The 20,658-nt window shown below is 40.4% G+C and overlaps 1 protein-coding gene across 6 annotated transcripts in view; it reads left to right on the top strand.

Annotated features, from left to right (window-relative positions):
• Positions 1-20,658, top strand: part of DPF3 (double PHD fingers 3) — a 207,794-nt gene that overhangs the window by 145,963 nt on the left and 41,173 nt on the right. For 4 of the 6 annotated variants that reach the window (XM_064512544.1, XM_026095663.2, XM_026095662.2 and 1 more), the window contains 2 exons: positions 3,721-3,858; positions 15,781-15,909. In XM_064512544.1, coding sequence (XP_064368614.1) covers positions 3,721-3,858; positions 15,781-15,909 — 267 coding nt within the window. Of the gene's footprint in view, positions 1-3,720; positions 3,859-15,780; positions 15,910-18,753; positions 20,112-20,658 lie in introns of all 6 variants that reach the window. The other 2 variants (XR_010389402.1, XR_010389401.1) reach the window with 1 other exon arrangement.

Below are 20,658 nucleotides of genomic sequence, written 5' to 3'. Positions count from 1 at the left end.
CTTAGCTACTAAGCTACAGGCGTCTCCTCCCATGTCAGTATAGCACTGATTAGCAGGTCATGCTTTGAAAATAATTTAAGCAGAAGTTTTTGAGCGGTGTCAGTAATTCACAGCAGAAGCATCTATTTTTAACTTTTATTTTCAAACACACATGAACAAGGGGGATAGAGCAGGAGACTTAATACGATACTCAAATAATCTGCTAGGAATGTAAATCCATCTGTTCTAAGAAGTTCTCTAACAGTTGTGTAATTAGAAGGAGTTATCTTTCTGAAATCATTTACACAGTGAGCATTTTCTAGTTTTCCCTAGATTGATGATTACTTTCAAGTTACATTTTTTTTGATATTCAGAAGTGGAGGCTGCCATACAGAATGGTGAATACCTTGTTTCTTGCCTCCCTGTCAACTGCTGTTTCCATGCTTGTTCTTTGCTTTGTAGAACGGCGAAGGAGTATATGAGTAGTAGTTGTTTCCCTCTCCAAAATGCAGTAGAAGAGTACCTGGCTGGTATCAGAAAAAGAGAGACTAAATAGATGTTTTTTGGAGAGCATGTGTCTAAGAACAGTCTAGTTGTTCAAAATACCTGGCAATACAATTGCATTTATGTTTGAAACAAGGACAGACATTTCAAAGAATGGGTGTGCATATGTACTGAGCATTTTAATCCTTCCCAACTTTTCTCCCTTGCTCTTGCAGAAATTATTTTGAAATCAAGGGAGTTTCAAAACTTTTAAAAACCCAGTGATAAAACACTGGAAAAACATTTTTTAAAAATTCTGTTCTGTTACAATAACTATATGATCATCATCTTTTTATTCATAAAACGCTTTAATAAGCCTACTGTTTATTGTGCCAGAAGTTTAACATTTAGAGGAAATGCTTCAAATTACTATCCTATAGTGTCTGTGAAATCCTAACAATGAAAGAAGAAGGCCTTCAATCCACACCAAAACAGGACTTAGCCCCAGTTTCCTAAAGTTTGATGATTTGTGCTTAGATTTCATTTTCCCTGAACTTCTGTTACTGAGGTTAAACACCACTAATATAGCCTTTTCAATGAATGTGCCTATATATGTGCCAAATAGCTTTGATTTTTCTTTTTTTTTTAAATAAATGAAAAACACTCCCAGCAAGCAGGATACATTTTTGTAAATCTACTGGCACGAGTCAAAAAGGACATATTTAAAAAACCCTAAAACTTAGTCTTTGAGATTAAGAGAGCCTTTTCTGCTCTCTGTTGATCCTGTTTAGTATCTCTGATCAACACTCCTCACTACATTTGAAGTTTCCTGAATAAACTATTCTTAGATGAAATGGCCAAAAAAATGAAAAAAAGAAAAAGGAAAAAGAGAAGACCTTTTCAAAGATGACTGATAAGAAAGATAGATGCTTGCAAAATTTTCAGAGGAAGGAGACCTTTATTTTGAATCTTAAGGAACAAAATGAGGCTCCACTGTAATTGTGGAGAGACTACTGTCTTTCTGTAATACCATCAAAGAATTGCACTTATGGATATTACTGTGGTCACAACTGTAATGATTTTCGGTTGTTGTCAATCTGGGCTGAACTGGACCTAGTGACATAGAGACACTATATCAGTCCTCCTGTGCTAGCCAAACTTGTGGAAATTTTTCAGTTAATATTTTATTTTTTTCTCCAACACTGTTGATCTAATGAGTTTTATATGGGCCTGATAATCCTTTGATCTCCATGAGAATGATTATTGCTGAAGTTATGAGACTCTCACCCATGTTCATGGGGTTCCTCTCCAAGTTACTGGAATTTGACTTCTCTTCAGTTTAAAATTATTTTCAGTTGTCTGCTATTAAAGCCCAAAGCTTTCTGGTGTCTTGGATAGTAGACAGTCATCACACTTGGCTGCCTTGATGGCACTCTCAGCAGAGAGCCACTTCTGCTATATAATGAAGGCTGAGTTTTCTTCTTGCTTTCCAATTTATGCTTGAAGAGTGCTTTCTGGCTAGAAGAATAAAAGCTTTCACTGGGGTATAAGCGCATATGCTCAGGTGTGTTTGTTCGCAAAACATTACTTTTCAACTGTTATTCTGTATTTGATATATTTCTCTTCTTTTTGTGTAGGCAAGGTAAGTATCATACTTGTGTCTTCTGATCCACATGAAGAAAATTGGGATAAAAGTATCTTATGTTCCAGATCACTTGCCTTATTCATATCATGAGGTTGTTATACACAGTTCTAATAAGGCAACGTATTTTCCTTGAGGGAGTTTACAAACCGGTTAGAAGAAATGGAGAATAAACTGTATTATCACACTAGGCTTTGATTTACAATTTCCTATCCTCTGTTCCAGAATGTGGACCATCAATTGGCTTTTCGTGAGTAGTAGTAGAAAAGAATAATAATAAAAGCTTTTCCTAGATGTATATGAATAATTGGACTAGGTCTTTTTTTTGATTTTTTTATCTATAGAACTTAATGACATTCCCTGACTCAGGTGGTCAAGGGAATGGGAAGTAAATACGTATATGCACTGCAGCGTACATTTCATGTATCACAGCTAAGTGAAGTTTTAAGGCTGGGTAGTGACTGCCCCTTGGAGATTTTTTCAAGGGTTCTAAAAACACAATAGAGAACTAGTGACTGCTGGGTCCCATTCTTTCTTCTGACACCGCTTCCTTTGCCTTCCTGAGCAAGCTATGTGGGCAAGACGTTTATTCCTATGTGAGATCCTTGAGGCTCCTGAAGCTAATACAGTGACTGAAAGGGTGTCTGGGAGTAACAATTTGCAGGGAGGACACTAAGCTCCTCTATCTTTGTTTCTGTATCTTTTAAAATGGCAGTAGTGATACTGGGCAGAAGAAAGAGATATCTAAAAGAAAATGGACATTCAGAGACTGCTTTGAAGATGAAGAGATGACTTTTGGAGACAATCATTTTTAGAGACAATAACATAAATGAAAATCTTATAGAAGCTGAATATATGTAATGAATCTTATGATAAAGTTTGGCCTAGTGATGAGCTACCTGTGAAAATACAGACGTTTCATGAGCCAGAATTGTTTGATCCTATTCTTAATGTCCGTTGACTTAATCCTAAAATAAACAAAAGTTCAGAAGGAGGATTCTCTGCCACACATCATGTTATTTATTGGGACGCCGAACGTGAAGTTTACCTGGGAGGAGAATAGAAGTATCACTGCTAAATGTTCTTCTAGCAAGAAGCTCTCTGTCTTGCTTGGGAATCTGTGAATAAACCTATTTAATTACCCTTTTAAAGAAAACCTTTTTTTGAGTTTTTTTAAATAATACTTTTTTCCTTTCTCAGAGACCAATAATCAAGAAAGTAATGTCCTTTCTTCTCAGTTCAGTTCCCATTGCTGTGCATTGTGCAGCACCAACATCCCAACTGCCATTTCATTTGATTTTATGGGCAATCTTGTTAGTAATCCCAGCAGAGAGGATCAGGGCTATTGGAGACTGAATGTGCACTTGTCTCGGCCTGTTGGGAAGAGTGCTGGCAGCATGGTGGGAAGAGAGCTTGTTTGGGGACATCAGGCTGCAGGCTGGCATTCTGTCACCTTTTACTAACATCCGTCGGTAGAGTTTCAAATAAGATTGTTGGGTGTGCGGTATTGCTGTTGAGGGGGAAAGGGTGTTGTTTTAAAGGATGTTGTCGTCGTTGCAGATAGTACTGATGTTTCCACTCTCTCTTCCCCTCCCTCCTGTTTCCTCTCCTCCCAGTCTGTGGCAAGCGTTACAAGAACAGGCCTGGACTGAGCTACCATTATGCTCACACTCATCTCGCCAGCGAAGAGGGGGATGAAGCCCGAGAGCAGGAGACCCGCTCCTCCCCTGTCCACAGAAATGAAAACCACAAACGTGAGTAGTTTTTTCCCTTTTGCCTTTGAGATCCTTTTCAGGGTTGCCTCCACCTGTGTGTGCCGTGCGGAGGCTGGCATGATTGCCCGGCTCCTTTGTGAGCGACTGGAAGCTGGACGCTTGGAGCTAATCAGCTGCAGCTCACACTGGCACTGGCTCAGCTAGTCAGGAATTCATTTCAAACCCAGCATTATCTCTGCGGCAAGTCACTTTTCCATTACTGCTTCTGTGGGGAGGAGGTGGCAAGGAGAGAGGGGAAAAGAAGAGGTGTCCAACCTGCTCATCATCAAGCAGCCTCCCAGTGGCTGTTAGCAGGGATGTCAAGGAAAAACACATTTTGTTTCAGGAACTTCTCTTTGTTTTTGTCTTTAAATAAGAGACATAATGAATAAGATTCATGTCTCAGTTTTTTTAGGTAGGAGATTCACAACACCTGTCCCCCTTATCGCCGCATCTCCTCGGCAAAAGGAGTATCCTCTCTTGTACCAAAAACTAGTTCTTAATTATAGTTTGGGAAAAATCTATGGATTGAAAAGCATTAGCACCGATCCGGAAGGAGGAGTACTGGAACAAGAGAGGAGAAAAGTTACAAACTTGGATTCCCTACGCCAGTGCAAGGCTGAAAGAAATTTTGTGGCCCAAAGGGCTCAATTGACTGTCCCTCCTCTTCTTTTTAGGCACAGAACTGGGAGTCAAGGAGACTGTCTTTTATTACTGATTTTTTGTAAGTCTTGGCAAGACTCTTAGTCCCTGTTTCTCAGTTTTCCAGTGAGCAATACTGTGTGATAATTGCTTTCACCTTGGGATTCGTGTAGATACCTTTGCTCACTTACAAAAAGTCCTTTCAGGTCACCCTGTGGAATATGTCATTTTAGTTCAAAGTAATGAACAGTGTGGACAAAGGAATAAAATGCTTATGGGAAAGAATACACAGGCAAACACTTTTATACTACATTAAGAAGAATCGGAAGAAGTATGGAAGTAGGAAAACATTTTCTTTCTAAGCAGGATAATTGATAATGGTCCCCAGGGAGAGAGGGAGGGGGTTTCCTTCCTCCAAAGCATCTGCTACTAGCCACTGTCTGAGCTTGAAGGGCCATTTTGTCTGATTCCATTTGGCAGTCCTTGTGTTTCTGTCACTTTTATGCTCTACCTTTTAGTTATTCACATGTTTAGTAGTTCCACAGCAGAAGTAATTTTGACTTCTCCAGCTGTTGATAAACTTGAGCTGTCAGTGCAGTAAGAACAACTGCTTGGGCAGGCTGGAGAATGTCAGTATTCAACCAGTACCTTTTGTTTACTTAGAATTTATATTATCTCTGGATTTTTTTTTTTTCTATGCGTGCAGTAGTTAGTAATACTTGCATATCTGAGAGGCTTATTGCAAGTTTGTATTGAATTAATGTTGATAATGGCCTTGCACAGATGCCCAAACAAAGAAGGGTGGTGTCCCATACCCTTCAGCTTGTCACAGAGGCTGAGGACAGTCTCAGTCCTTATGTTTCTGGTGTGTAGAGATTGATAGAAGAAGAGGAAGAGGAGCTAGAAAAGCTGAGGAAAGGTTAGGTTTTTGCTTTTAAGCAGCAAGCCTTGGCCTCTGCAAAGAGAGGTGTGTTCTGGGCTACAGGAAAGCACAGAGTGGGAGCTGCTCGGGCTTGTGTTCCCCCAGAGCCCCTGTGATCTGCCAGATCACTATGGGATCCAGATTCTTGAGCAGAAAGAATCTGCTTGACTACTAGCCAGGAGCCAGTGAGATACAGGCAGCAGCTATGCAAATGTGAAGATCCCCTCTGGGGAAGGTCCCAGATGCCGGAAGGTAACTCTCCCAAATGGCTTAGCTGTCGCAGTGGCTGTTTGTTCCGTTTTTGCCTGTTTGTTTGTTTACAGCCTTGAGCTCAGATCTTGCATCTTTGCTCTTTCGCTTGGCAATATTTAATTTATGCTGCCATTCATCTTCTGTGTGAATGCTAATTGTCCACATTGCTAATGTGCAGTCATTAAACGGTCCCTTTGTACAGGGGGATGGTGGGGAGCCAGGGCATCAGATCCTTCCTCTCCCCTAAGAACTGCTAGGCATGTGTTATGAATTAGATTTGACAGGTCTGCAGTGTTGCAGGGCTTGGACTTCAAGAATCCTCTCTGCATGGGCTTGGGAGGGAGGGAGAAGGGAGGGAGGAAGGGGGATGTTAATCCAAACAGCTAATCCGCAACCTACTGAACAGGAGGACCAGAGATATGGTATATAGCAGGGTCTGGTTGTTTGCTTAGCAGTGTGTCAGAGAGATACAAGCAGCCCGATTTAGAAAAGGCAAGGCAAATCCAAATGAGCCATTTGGACTTTGTCATGCTGTGGGAGGTGAGCACGGGTCAACAAAGTTCAGGCAGGCTGCTGCAGTATGAACTTCCTCCCTTTGTGCCCGCATCTCCTCTGCCGTCACTGCTCCTAGCAGTACTCACAGCAGCAGTGGCCTTGCTGATGCAGGAGGAAGCTTTCTGGAGCAGGGCTTCTGCAAGATTCAGCTATTGATCCCCTGGCTGGTGCCAACTCAAGAGCTGATGGCCCCTTCTTTTTCTCCCTCCTGCCCCCCGGCTTTCATCTTTACTCTTTTTCTCACACATAGACCAATTTGGATAGTTCAGTAAATTATCCATGGACTGGAAAAGAGATGTGGATAGGAAGAACTTATCTGAAACTAAGAGCTGCTGCCTAGCTGTGTGTCAAAGAACGTGGACTGACCCAACTGCAAAGTCCCACTTCCTTGGTACATCTTGCTGTCCCTGAGTGTTGCAGAAGGTTTTATTTATTTACATCTCTCTCTTCTTCTGTCCTTCCTCACCTATAGTTTACTCTTTCCCACATGGAAGACAGTTCAACAGTCTTCTCTGTCCTTTGCCTTTGCTGTGCCATCGTAGCCTGTGCTCTGTTAGAGCTTCAGTTGCTTTGTTTGTATGTCTTACATAGCCCTTTGGTACAGGGAAATAGCCCTTCCTCAGGACCCAGTCTTGCCTCTGCCTACACACACATTTATTTTTGATCTGCTCTCTGATTTTTTACATATGTGCCTATGAAATTGTGAAAAGGAAGTTAAAGAAGACCATTAAAAAAGTGAGATTCCTCCTTCCCCAAACCCACCAATGAAAAGAAATGGTCCCACACCATGCTCAGCCTTTTTTTATGCTGCCTTTTCCTCCACATGTTGGCACTGACAGTGTGAGATTTGTGAGCCCAGGGTGCATCCAGGACTGTCACAGAACACCTGCTGTTCTATTCCATCTCAGTCTATGGGTACAGGCCAGCTCTGGGGGCAGCTGGTGCTTACAAATTTTGAGACACTTCTCATATAGGAATTACATGAGACTCCTATCTATTGAAATGTATGTGTGAATGAATGGAACTAGTATAAATGTGCTTACTTAATTCTGAGGAGAGCAGGACAGTCTGTGTGTATGGAGAAAAAACTTCCTCTCCTTTAAAAACAAGCTAATTGTTCATGTAGGTGAAGAGTTTTCTGTGGCAGTTTGCTTTGTGAAGCATTGGTTAAAGGCAGCTGTGGGGTAAACAGCAACCGATCGGGTCCTATGCCCACAAGCACTTTGGCCAATGACAATCCTGCAACAAAGCATGTTGTGCTGGCTGTTGCTGGCCTAGCTGTTGTGTACAAGATGATCCGTATGTGCCATACACTTACTTAATGAGGATGCAGCTCACTGCACTCCTGTCACTCGGCTCGCTTGCACGTTTGACCTGTAAAACCACCTGTTTGTATTATTTTATGGCATCAGCTGGTTGTGCCTGGTTGCATGGCAGATTTTATGATGTGGATAAATCTCTACTGGAGAGACCAGCCAAAGTTGTTTGTGTACTCTAAGCATAATTGGATACCCAGTCTCCAGAGATAAAAAATTAATGCGCTAACCTCAGTGTGCCTCCAAGCTGTCCTCCAGCTCCCCCACACAGTCGTCTTTGAAACATTTTTATTTCAATCCAGGCAGGGGGCTGGCCATGAATAAATGAGGAGAGTCAGCCCCTCAGTTGGAGACGAGCTGTTTGTTCCTCTCCACAAGCAGCATCAATTTGAAAAGCTACATCAGGCCTACTTTTTCCCTGCCTCAGTGTTGATCCTCGCTGGGGGCATGATAGGAGCTACATCTGAATGCAAGGATGCACCAATGATCATCTTGTGACAAGAAACCCTGCAGCAGGTGCCTTTTCAGTGAAAATATGTACCTTACCCTGATTTGATGTCTCATTAGTTTACTCTGTTTATTTATTTTTTCTTTTCCAGAGCTAGTTGACATAAAAAAGTCAGAATACTAGAAGAAACAATAGGGATTGCAGAGATCCAAATTGTATAATGGTTTCCACTCAAACCCTGTTTTCAGTTGTAAATATCTCAAACTTTTGTTCTTGTTTGTCGGAAGGCTGAGGAAAAAAAAACTAGATCAGCTGTTTAGAGTCTGGAAACAGTGAAGAACACCAAACTTTTTCCCCTATGTACAGGGGCACATAGGGGCTTTGAGTTGTTTTTTGGGAGGTTGTTTTTTTTTTTGCGGTACTGCCTAGCCAGGACCTAAGTGTTGTCAATGTGCAACCCTCCTTGAGAAGAAGCACCTATGAGTAGTTTGTGGGAAAGTATTTCCACTTTGACTAAATAATTAGTTTTTGAAAAAAGTGTTGCTTTGGTAGCATGTCAGCTCTTGAGATGTGAATAGTATCGTTTATGCATTTGTAATTTTTTTCCTGTCTTGCTGTCTGCCCGCTTTTTTCTCCCCAATGTAGAAATTGAACCAAGTAAACTCCAAAAGGTTTGATCGAATTTGAAATTAGGTGCTATGCCTTCTCACATTCCTCCAGCGAGCAATTTCCACATCCAAAGTCTACAACATATTGCAGGGACCCGTTTCAAGACACTGGCCAATTGTACGTGAATACTGAAGGATGCTGTCTGGACTGGGCTGTGCACTGGGCAGCATAATCACTCCATGAGTTCCCTGAGCTGATGGGAATGATGCATTTCAATGGCCAGGGGCCAAGTCTCAGGAGAGGTACCCCTCAAAATTAGGAGATTTATAATTGAACACATCAGGCTTTTTTGTCTGCTTTCCTATTTTTCATCTCCCACTGTTTATTCTCATGAGGTACTGCAGAGTTACAGCATGGTCCATTCCCAAGGATTTACTGTGAGCACTGAGACTTTGGCCCCTGTTGTAGGTGTTCCTGCAGAAAACTGCGAGATCAGCACACTGACATTTGTATAAAGCACTGCCTTGTGGTGCAGGACTGCTGACTCCCCAAATCTACAAAATCTGATTAGTTGATGCTGAATCTTCCTAGCTGTACCTTCTGTACTCTTCAGAGGCTTCCTCTGACTCCTGAGGAAGTACCTGCCTCTCGTAGCACTCATTTCTTGTAGCACTCGTTGCCTGTAACTCTTCACGAGCGGGGATGCAGGAAGGACGGCCTGTCAGTTTCTAAAAACTGTGCAAAGGTGATAGCTGTTTCTATCGCCACAGCACCAATTAACTCAAAGAGGAGAAGAATCCAGTTACTATTGAGAACTGGTAATAGTTACAGTGCATGGTTCACACCACCTCCCCCAGCAGCACAGCCTGCTTCCCTGGCTCCCAGTAAAGGGCATACCCAAGCTCTGCAGTGGAGTGCAGCATCGAGATCCTGAACTAGCAGAAGCCCGTGGAGCTGTGCAGTCTGATTAGCTCGGCTTGGGGAACAGAATAGCAGTGGTTTCCCAGCGCTACACCCAAATTCACATACACTCCAGGCAGAGCTTGATAGGTTGAGTACTGTGCAATATCAACACAGTTGTACCACTACCAACCCAAGCTGCACTTACAGCCTGCTGGAGGGTGTCTGTATCAAGTGCCCCAATGCTTCCAGGTTTGGGTTTAACCAACATCCTTATCTCTGGTGTTGATGATAGTGTAAACATACCCAGTGAGACTGGCCTTTTCCTCTAATTTAGTTTGATTTACATTTTTCCCTGGAGAACTGCAGTGAAAAAAACCCTGCATGTAAGTCATTGGCGAGGACAGCACAGAAATGACTGTGCAGATCTCTGCCTGGCTGTGTGCACGTGAGAGAGCAAGAGCTTCAAATGTACCTGAGTTTTACTTGGCCCATTCTTCACCACACCAGAGATTATACTGCTTTTTCTTCTTTTATTGTGCCGCTCTAGAGCAGGGTCTTGGCCCGAGCTTTGAGCACAGAGCCACCTCTGCAGCCCACCTCTCTGGCTCTCACCGTTGCTCAGTAAAACACAGGGATGAACGAAGTAGATGTGGTGCAGCTCCAGCTGGGCATCCATCTCCTGCTCTACTAGAAGCTGTAATTCAGGGAAAGCCACCACTGAATTGCTGTTTTTCTTTTCCCTTCTCTCCTCATTTATGTCTTTTTTTTATTTTGTTGTAATTTCTTCTTTGAGCCTGCCTATCCTCCACAGATGCGTTTTGAACAGCAAATTAAGGGGATGTACTACAATTCCTTACACTTGAGAGATGAAGTAATAACAGGTGGCAAGACCAGAGGCAGCCCGAGCCTGCCACTCTGGTTGCCATGGAAACGGGTCAGACCTGCGGCGGGATGAGTGCTGTCAGCGGCGGGGGGGAGGCAAGCGAGAGATGCACGGAGGCACTAATCCTATAGGTTGGGATTATATGTCATCAAGTCCTCCAAGGAACTTGACACATGCAGACTTAGGTTCTTGGCTGGCTTTGAACTGCACAGGCAGCCAAATGTTGGACTTGCATTTGAACACTGAGAAAAAGGGAGGTGTCGGAAGGGAAAATTGGGCCCTGGTCTCAGACAGAAAGTCTCGTAGATTTTCTTAAGAGAAAACAAATCCATCCCTTTTTCTCCATTGCAAAGTGCATTGACTTGATTCAGGCCTACACTGAGGTTCCTGTGGTCTCTATTGTGCTCTGGAAATTTTTGTTGCAAACTGAGTAAATGGCCTGATTCAAAGCCTTTTGAATTGAATTGAAAACCTCCAATGGACTTTTATTGGTTTTTGGATCAAGCCCAAGAGAAATAGGTAAGAGCCGGACAAAACATGTTAGGAAAAATCCCTTTGGGATGGCATGTACGTCTGATTGTAGTCAATTCACTGTATTCATTTAAATAAACAATGCACAACTTTCCTCCCCCACCAACACTGGGGTCCTTATTCTCCACTGCTTTTCTACTCAGGCAGACATCATATGAAATAGGGATTAAATGCTACCAGACCTAGATTCTCCACTTGAACCATGGTCAAGTTTTACACAGTTTTATATAGTCAGGTATGAATTTCTTCACAGGTTAAAGAAATATATGTGGTTATCATTTGGTACCAGGGAGCAGAGAATCCAGTTTCTCTTTTCAGCATCGTTTACTGCTCCAGACAGGTGTTTAAAGATCACTATCCAAATCAGTAAAATTAATAACTTCACTTAGAAATCAGGAAATCAAAAAAATGCAAAGTTCTATTCATTTGGCTTCCTGTTCGTATATATTTAAGGGTCACAGTTTGAAATAAAAACACTGAAAATATTTGTATTCTGAGTTTTCCTGTTGAGAAACAGGGACAAGAATTGCTTCTTCTGAACTTGTCTTCCGTTCAAGATATTCTCTGCATCCATGAGAGATAGAAAACTGAGATTCCTACCTAGTCGTGTGGCTCCCGGACATGATGGAGAAAAGAACAATCCTAATTTCATGATGCTATTTGACTACAAACAGCCTTTGTTTATTTGTTTATTTTATTAAAATGAAACCATAAGGAAGGTAACTTCCAAGTTTTTGATTACTTGGGGAGGAGAGAATAGGAGCTAGAACTCTGTTTAGACCCTCTACCTGCAAAATCAGGAAGGCCCAGAAGTTTTTTTTAACATAAACTCAGTCAATTTGTTTAACCTCTTAGGCATTGTCTACACAGAGAAGTTACTGTGTAATGTAATATAGAATAATTAAAAATGCAGTATTTACTTTTCCAGAAGACCCCTTTGAACAACTTTTCTGCATTTTAAGCAGGTCTTTATTCTATTTAGCTTAATCCAGTTTGAAATTCACTTGATTAAGCTAAAGAAGAAAAAACGTGTTACAGAATAGGAGCATACCAAAGTTATTTGGAAATACTGATTTCATTTTACATCCGCATTCTGTCTTCATGTGAATGAGCTTTCAGGTACAGAGGAGCTGTCCACTAGCCTTTGCAGATCTTTCTGTGGATCTCCTTAAACCATTTGAAGAAGTATTTTATACTAGTATACTCTATTTTATGTTGGGGCAGATATAAATGGAGACAGATCCTTTGATGAAATTAGAGAGCTGCACGAGGCTGAAAAAACAGGAGGCATTTTTTTAAATACACACCCTGAGAGCACACTTTAGCTCAGACAATAGAGTCATCAAGGCTTTTGATCTGTGGTAACAGTTTGTAATATAAGAGAAAAATCAGAGGAGTTTTGACATGATCATGGCTGCTTTTCAAGGCTTTGCTTTAAAATGGTTTCTGATTCTGGATGAATGCTTTAAAAACAAAATCTTTAGTTATATTCACCTGATCCAAATGGTTGAGTTAGCACACCTTGGTGAGTTACTTCTCATTAGCTGAGCTGTCTTGTTGCTTAAGCTAGCAGCTTCTACTTTGTGATTAACTTGTGCAAAAGTTTTTACATACTCCATTATTATGTCTTAGATGTAAAGCAGCGATGCGTTAGCCCCTAGTAACTCAATTGTTCTCACTTGTGTGTTCATTCTTATACTTACTTTTATGAGTATTTTCATTGATTAAAGGGTGGGAGTAGGATTGGGCTTTTGGTGCACGATACCCATCTCATGAGTATTTTACTATCTTTGCTTTGTTTCTTAATTCCCTCATCATTTGTGAGCTACAGTAAAACAGAACTAAAACCCTCCAAGAACGCACGCACACACACACACACACACACACAATTCCTTTGAAAATAGGAACTCTGCTTACTATCATCCAGAAATCTCTTTATTCCTCACCTTCTGTGATCTGGTCTGGGGCTTCAGGCATTGCACAGTACTGATCAAGAAACCAAGTTTGAGTCAGGTTTGATTCTAATTTTTCCACCTATTAGAACAAAAAAGCATTGAAGAGAATAACATTGCCTGTACTGGCTTATCTGGCTATGAAGATACATCATTTAACACATCATTGATGCAACTTCAGGAACTTCTAATCTATGTACAACTTTTTAGATCTGACAACTCTGTCAGTCTGCTGAGTCAGGTCCGTAGTTATGGCTGACATAAATATAAATATGTGTATATATATAGGTGAGCATATATGCACTCACATTAAAAATTAAATTGGAAGAAAAAGGGGGGAAAAAAAGGAGGTGGTCAAGAATAACTCTATTCCCTTGCCAATAGTCTAGGAGAATCTTTTCCGTTTCATCACGCTCCACCTGTCCCACACACTGTAGACAAGTTGCTCAGCATAAGTATTTTCACAAGATTCTCTGTCCCATTTCCAGGACAACTTTCAGTGGGTCTTAGACTCATAAGTTGCTTTGCAAAAAGTAAGTCAGTATTCACAGAGTATTACATTAGTTATACTGTCCTGAGCAGTGGTAGAAGCAAGGCTCTTTACTTAGCCCAGGGGCAGGCACCTTGAAATCTTGTTTATATTGTGGCCTCACCACAGAATTCTTGTGCGTTCTTGAGTAAGCCATTTAATCACTCTACCTCCAAGTCTTTCCAGCTGTAAAATGCAATGATGCCTCCTCACCATGAAACTTAATTAGGATCCAGCAACACTTTGGTTAGAGCCAATGGCAAAAGAGACTTTTGACTTCATTGGGGGTTAGTATTAGGACCTTACTACCTGTAATGCGCTTTGAGAAACTCGGATGAAAGGTGAAGTAATGTAATAACAATAAAAAATAAAAAGTAAAAATCACTAAACACAGAGCTCACTGAGTTTGCATTGCACATGACTTGTCTGTGGAAGCAGCATAATATAAAGAGGTAATTACTTAACTTTTTCAGAAGTGGGGGTGGAGGGGGAAAAATAAATGCTAATGAGATCTGCTTTTTAGATGAAAATAAATGCACAGCTAGCAACTTTATGATCATTTTGTTAAAGCTGTTAAAATGAGTTGGTATGCTGGGCTTCCACCTGGTTCCTGTTCTTTTTTGCTTATTTTGTATGCACATATTAAATACCTCTCTACTAACAAGCAAAATGCTAACCTAACAATGGAAGCTTCTGTCTGTTTCTGGGAGAAGGAAGGATCTGCTATACCAGGAGCCTTTCAGAATAAAGATCATTGTTTAGTAAATATGTCAGATACGATAATGCAGGAAGAGAATGGTGTATTTGTACCATTATGTTTTTTATTTATTTCTTAATTCCACCTTACCTGCAATCTTCCAAGTACTAGTTTCCAAGAAGTACAACCAATCAACAACTGGAAGAAAATAAATAACCCAAACCAGAAAAACAGATTGAAGAAATTTTATTTTTAACTTTATGTCTTGGCCTGGTACCAGAAGTCCTTTAGAATGTTATTGTTCTTTGGGGGAAACTTTGGATGTGGACAAAAACTCTTCTTAAGGCCATTAATAAATCCTTGCAAAATATCTGTTAAAAAATATGCAAGTTACAAAACATTCCTTAAAAAGATAATTAAATGTAGATGGTACTGTTTGAAGGTCTTCATTTTCTAGTTTGTAGAAATATTAATGGGATAGACTTGGGCCAGGTATACCATAGGGATTTTTAATCTCTAAATTAAAAAAAGAAAAACAAAACCCAACCATCCCTCCTGTCTCCTTCCCCCCTATCCCATTCCTAGTTAGAGTATGTAGGAGCAAGAAGTTTCTCCTCTCGGAGAGCAGAAGAGAAAAAGAGTTGGTAAAGTTTCTGGCCAACAGAAAAGCCACTGTGATGCAAGATTTCTTAATCTTTTAGTTTCACTGCAAAAAAAAAAAAATTACTATTCTGCTCAACAAATAGGAATGCGAGAGACCTCTGCCCTTCTCTCCTTTCTAGAGGAACAGCCCCCTCTTCTACTTAAGAACCACTCTGCACCTGCTCCTTTTCAACTATTTCTAACTGGAAAACTAGGAACCTACTATCCTTCCTTCTTTCATGGCGGGAAGAGTTTTTAACTCTGCCAGCTGGGCTTCTGGCCCTGGGCTGATTCTTTGCACCTGTGCTGTGTATTTGCCCAGCACTGGACCTGCTGTGCTGCCCTTCCAGCTTCTCCCAGGGCACATAAACTCTGCCACAGGTAGTTTAATCCTTGGCTGAATCATCCACAGATGACTTTGTGAATATTTGTGGGCATTTGAACTAACTTTTTAACTAAGGAGACCCTATTGCTTTGAGATGTAAACTCTTTGAAAAAAAAATAGTTTAAATAAAATCAGGGTACCTACCTTTCCATCTCCTTGCTACTTTTTGTGTTTTGGGGAATGTGTTTTTCCTTTCTGAGTTTGTATTTTGTGGGTTTACAGTTGTAGCTGCTGTTTGAAGAAACAGACTTGGCTTACTGACAGCTTAGGTCTAATACTGCATTAGGGACTCTTTATATGTTTCCCATATAGAAATTCCTTGAATTGTACAGGGATTCTAGGCAGAAGGTCCTTGTGAGGGACGAGCCTGGCTGGCACTGTAAAGGAAATGATGATGTTTACTTCAGGGAAAATATGTATAACGTACATATTTAAAATATGTATTAAATTAATAACATTACATATTATTTAAAATATGTACAACATACATATTTAAAATGAAGGTAATTTACACAATTCCCTTTTGGTTCTAATTGAGAATATTTTGGGAAGACCGTGGCCTGCAAACTCATCAAATTAACATCATATCAAAGAGAAGAAGGAGATGTCCAAACTCAGTGCCCGTTAAATAATACTGATTTCTAACTTGACTGCAGCCCAGAAAGGACCAGACGGGGCCATCATTCCCAATAACTACTGTGACTTCTGCCTCGGAGGCTCCAGCATGAACAAAAAAAGTGGCCGGCCTGAGGAACTTGTATCATGCTCAGACTGTGGGCGCTCTGGTAGGTGACTCCTTGCAACTTTCTCATACAAAAGCACTTGTCTGATTCATTTTTTGCTCCTTCTGAAGATTTTGAAGAAAGGCAGCACGTCTGGGAGGGAATGGGAAATGAGGCTTTACCTCTTGTCTGTGTTTGTGGGAAAGGATGACTGGGAAATTTTCTGTCATAAAACCCATTGTTGGATTCATGTTTTAAAGCTAATGGGGTCTTATGAAATAATAAAGATTTAATGTATTTATTGGCTGCTGTGAACATTGTTGCATGTACTAGTTGTTCTTTAAATGGAAGGAGAAAATCCTATGACAATGTTAAAGAATGGGCTCTGTCTTCAAATGCTGCAATTACAACTCTAAATTACTTACAAGATTTATGAAAGTTGCATGACAAGCATTTCCATTGATTACACATTTCATGCATTTCGTCATCCAAAAAAGAAAGAGGGAGGAAATTACAGGGTAGGAATGGGGGTAGCTGTCAAGAATTATCCTCTTACAAGATGACTATCATTAACTTTGTTTAAAGAGGTTTTTATTTCTCTGTTTTCTTCCCTTCTCTCTTTTCAAATGTAGGCAATTGTGTCTTTCTCATCCTGAGTTGTCTTTATTTCTGGGCTGTTGTTTTCTATGGTTCTATCTTTCTTTTTTTCTTGGAAATTTTATCCCAGCTGAGCTGTTATTTATAGCTTGGGTGGGAGGTGGTGGTGGTGGTAGAAGGAATGGGAGACCTTTAACAACTGCCTATTTCCGCTTTAGTCCAAGTTTCCAGTGGTAATGTGTCTGGATAGTGGTGATAGTAGTAGTGATGAGACCATTAACAGTAAATCTGAAAAACAGAGAGACCTTGAAATTCAATGTTGCTGCTGCTGCTGCTTCTGTTCTGTAGTCACTGAAAGATGTTTGTTGTGCGATGGCTGAAATGCAACGTGGAGTGTTCTTGTACTGAAAGAATGGCCTTCTCGTACTCCCACTGAAATTCATAGTAATGCTCTTATCAAATTCAGTGGGAGCAGGAGTGCACCCTCACTGACAAATTGCCTTCTACAGTTGTTGTGACCTCTGAAGATACACTGAAGTGATAATGAATGGCCATCAGAGGAGCAATGGCAACCCCTTTGGTTTTCTCCAGGGGCTTCCTTATGAGTGCTGTGCAGTCACTAGCATGGATCTTTTAGTGTATATGTGTTTGCTTCTTAATAACTAGAGGGGAAGCTCATGCGATATATGGTGCCATCTTGGAGAATGATTCCACTTTCCCTTGATTGCAGAAGTTGTAGTTCAATGTGACTCATTTCAGCATCGTCCTGATATTGCAGTGAGACAGATCCATATTTTTTGCCATTTAAACATTGCTACAGTGATTATATCAGAACATAACACAAACACGTTAATTCCCTTGATTCCTTAGTGTGATAGAGTAAGTAGATCCACATGTAACCCAAATTGTGCAAAATCAGTTCCATTAAATGCTATCCCTGTACAAAATCTGACCCACCTGGGTCATTCATAAGGGTCTGCAATGGTGTGACAGATGAGTGATGAAAGTGATTAGGGTGCAACCACACACACTAATCTGTAAACTTAAAACAATGAAAACTCTTTGGTGGCTGCCATCTTCCTCCTTCTTATCCTCCTGATAATGGAGAACATTTTCATTATACTGAAAGAGAGGTCATGGAAATTACATTGTTTCTTCCCTTCACAAAGTCAGCAAAATCACATCTCTATGAAGTGGTTCATCTACCAGTTATTTTGTTATATCCATTTGCTTTTTGTGAACAGGATTTAATTCTTTGTTTCTTAAGCAATGCAGTGTATCTGTTATACAGCTGATTTTTGTAGCTGGAGGAGGACCAGACGCTTGCTTATTTAATATCGTGTTAGTGTTTCTGAATAATAAAATAGCTGTCCCCTACAAACTGATGCTTTCATTTTGCTGGGGCTCTACCTTTCTCTACTCTACCTTTCTTGAAGAGGGAATTTAAGGGGTGTACTATTAATCACCTAGCACATTTGACTGAAGAGAGAAAATAAACTTCAGTTTCACAGATTTCAATATTTGACTTTTCTTTTAAGAGTCTTCTTTTTGTTGTTGTTGTTGTCGTTGTTGTTGCTATCGATGTTCTGTGTGGAGAATTTCCTGTTACACGTTGAAAGTTGGATTGACACACACTTTTGAACTTCTCAGTGTTTCCCAAGACAGGTCATTTCTCATCTTAGTTGTTTTAGTAGTTGAACTGTATATATTTGGTTTTGGGGTTTCTTTTGAAGGAGATGCCATGAAATTGGAATAAAAGCATTTATTTAGTTTACTTTCACTTCGTTTTCAAAATGTATTTCATTTTGTCTTCAGAGGAGCCTCTTTAGGTGCAGGTGCAGGGCAGGGATAAAAAGTGATCTTGAGGTTGGTAAGACATCTAATGGGTTATATTTCTATAGCAGTAAATTTGTGACAGTTGGTGCCAGTCTGAAGGACAGTCATTGTGCTTAGAGCTAATGGTGTCTAATTATTTATATGGTCTAAAAATCTTTTAAAATTGATCTAAGTAATCACAAGAAAATATTTTAATGTCTTTTGAAGAGAGGAAAACATCATTAACCCTTTCGCTGCCATAGCTATGGGCACCTGTGTTTGTAGATTTTTTTTTCTTTTAAGAAGAAACTGGTCCTTTTTTATTTTTCTTACTGCAGTTCTACCGAGCTACGTTGTTGAGGTGCGCGGGCACATACAAGCACACACCTATGAGCTCGATAGTCTGAATTGTTTAATAATAATGATGATTAAAAAATTATGATGATAATGCCTGTTGCTTAACCCATGTGCTGATATATTCATCATACATGTCAGCTCATTTGGGAAGAGAAGGCAGGAGGGACGAAGCAGCGCCAGCACGCACTACGGAGGACTTGTTCGGTTCCACGTCGGAAAGCGACACCTCGACCTTTCATGGCTTTGACGAGGACGATGCAGAAGAGCCTCTCTTGAGCCAAGGAGGTGGCTGTGGTGGCAGCTCTCCCTCTGCAGAAAAAAAGGGCGGCTGCTAAAATAACTAAAAAGACACACAAACTCTGAGCAATTTGCTGTCCTTTCTACTACTAGGATTATTACCTTTTTTTAAATTTTAGGTCCTTGGGGGTTTTTTTGTTGTTGTCGTTTTTGTTATTTTTCCTGTGGGGTGTACACTGAAAGCACAAGTGTTTAAAGCTCTTGACAACTACTTTGAAGAGACAGAAGGTTTTGATTCTCCGGTTATTTTTTTTGTTTGTTTTAATTTGTTTTTCTCCCACCTCTCCCCTTCTCTTTCTCCTGGGAAACCTGAAATGTGGATTTAATATTTTTTTTAAATAGTGAGCAGAGTTGATTTTCTTGTCTTTTAATATATATATCGGCAAACCACAAAAAATACAGATGGGTTGGAGAGCAGAAAGCAAACCCAAATAGTTTTTTTTTAATTATTATTATTTATATATTCTATATATTATTAGAAAAAAGATACTTTTTAAATAAAATACAAAAAAACCCCAAAAAGTAATGGATGTCTACTTGATAATAGAACTGTTTCTAGAGAACCACTGTGGGCGGACTCTATCAGAGGACAAGAAAACCCTTGGTGTGATGGCTTCTGCATTTTGAGATTTTGCACTCACTGTAGCGTATGGAGTTTGGCTCCTCTTGTGCACCTGCTACATTTGTCTTTAACTGCTTGAAAACACAAACAGCTCCATGGAAGACCATGATCTTGGGGAACACGTTTCCATACCTCCTTTGGAAACCTTTACACACAATAGATCTCTTCCTCCCTGCACCCCTTCATCTCTTCCTCACTCCGTTCTACCTTTTTTCTTTTCCTTCACTTCTCACCTCATGAAGAGCAATTTCCAAGCATAGGGATGGAATATGAATGGCGAGCCATAGACTTCAAAGACAAAACAGATGGAGGAGCAGAATCATGGAAGAAAAGATATGGAAAAATACCTCACCTATATTTTCCTTTCCATTTTTAAATTTTAATTCAGATCATTTTTTCTGTGTCGCCCAGATTTTTCTCTGTGTAGTGTCTCATAAGACACTTTGCTTTTCAATAGCTTCTCTTGAAATAAACCAAAGCAATACTCATTAAAAGTTCCAAGGGCAATGGAGAAGAGAGTGACTCCCTTCCCAGCGACTGTCCCAGGAAAGAGGAAACACGCAGCAGGATTTGAAAGGTATGTCCCAGCTGAAATGTCTTCCGCTCACTGTGAAATCTCTGTGCCCTGGATTTTGAACAGACCGTTGCCTGAGATTAGTTGTAGGAGTAAATCCTGGGGATTAAATTATATTGTGAATATGTGCCACAATCAAACCTCCTGTGAAGCTAATGGAAGTTGTATGGGAACAAGATCTAGCCTAATGTGTACAGTCAGGAGTAAAGGCTATAGAAGAATTCAGTGCGTAGGTTCTGTTTTACTGTCCTAATGCAGGCAAAAATCTCCCTGAAGGGAGGGCAAGATTAGGTTTTAAGGATGTATTTTTATTGATGTGTATAACGCCAACAAATGGTGAAATCATGACCCCATTTAAATCGTAGGATAAATTATCATTTATTTGGGCAGTATCGAATCCTGAAGCTGGAGGTGTGTGCTTATGATACCAGAACTCAGAACAGAAATCCCAGCCTAGCAATGAAAACCTTTGATATATGTTGTTCTACTACATGAATGAAGCCTATCCAAATGGATTCCATTTCTCCTGTTTCTTTTCCTGGGATAGCAC

Source organism: Dromaius novaehollandiae, chromosome 5 (genome assembly GCF_036370855.1).
Source record: "Dromaius novaehollandiae isolate bDroNov1 chromosome 5, bDroNov1.hap1, whole genome shotgun sequence".
Classification (NCBI taxonomy): domain Eukaryota; kingdom Metazoa; phylum Chordata; class Aves; order Casuariiformes; family Dromaiidae; genus Dromaius; species Dromaius novaehollandiae.
The sequence above is the reverse complement of the archived record's forward strand: the minus strand, read 5'-3'. Positions and strand labels throughout refer to the sequence as shown.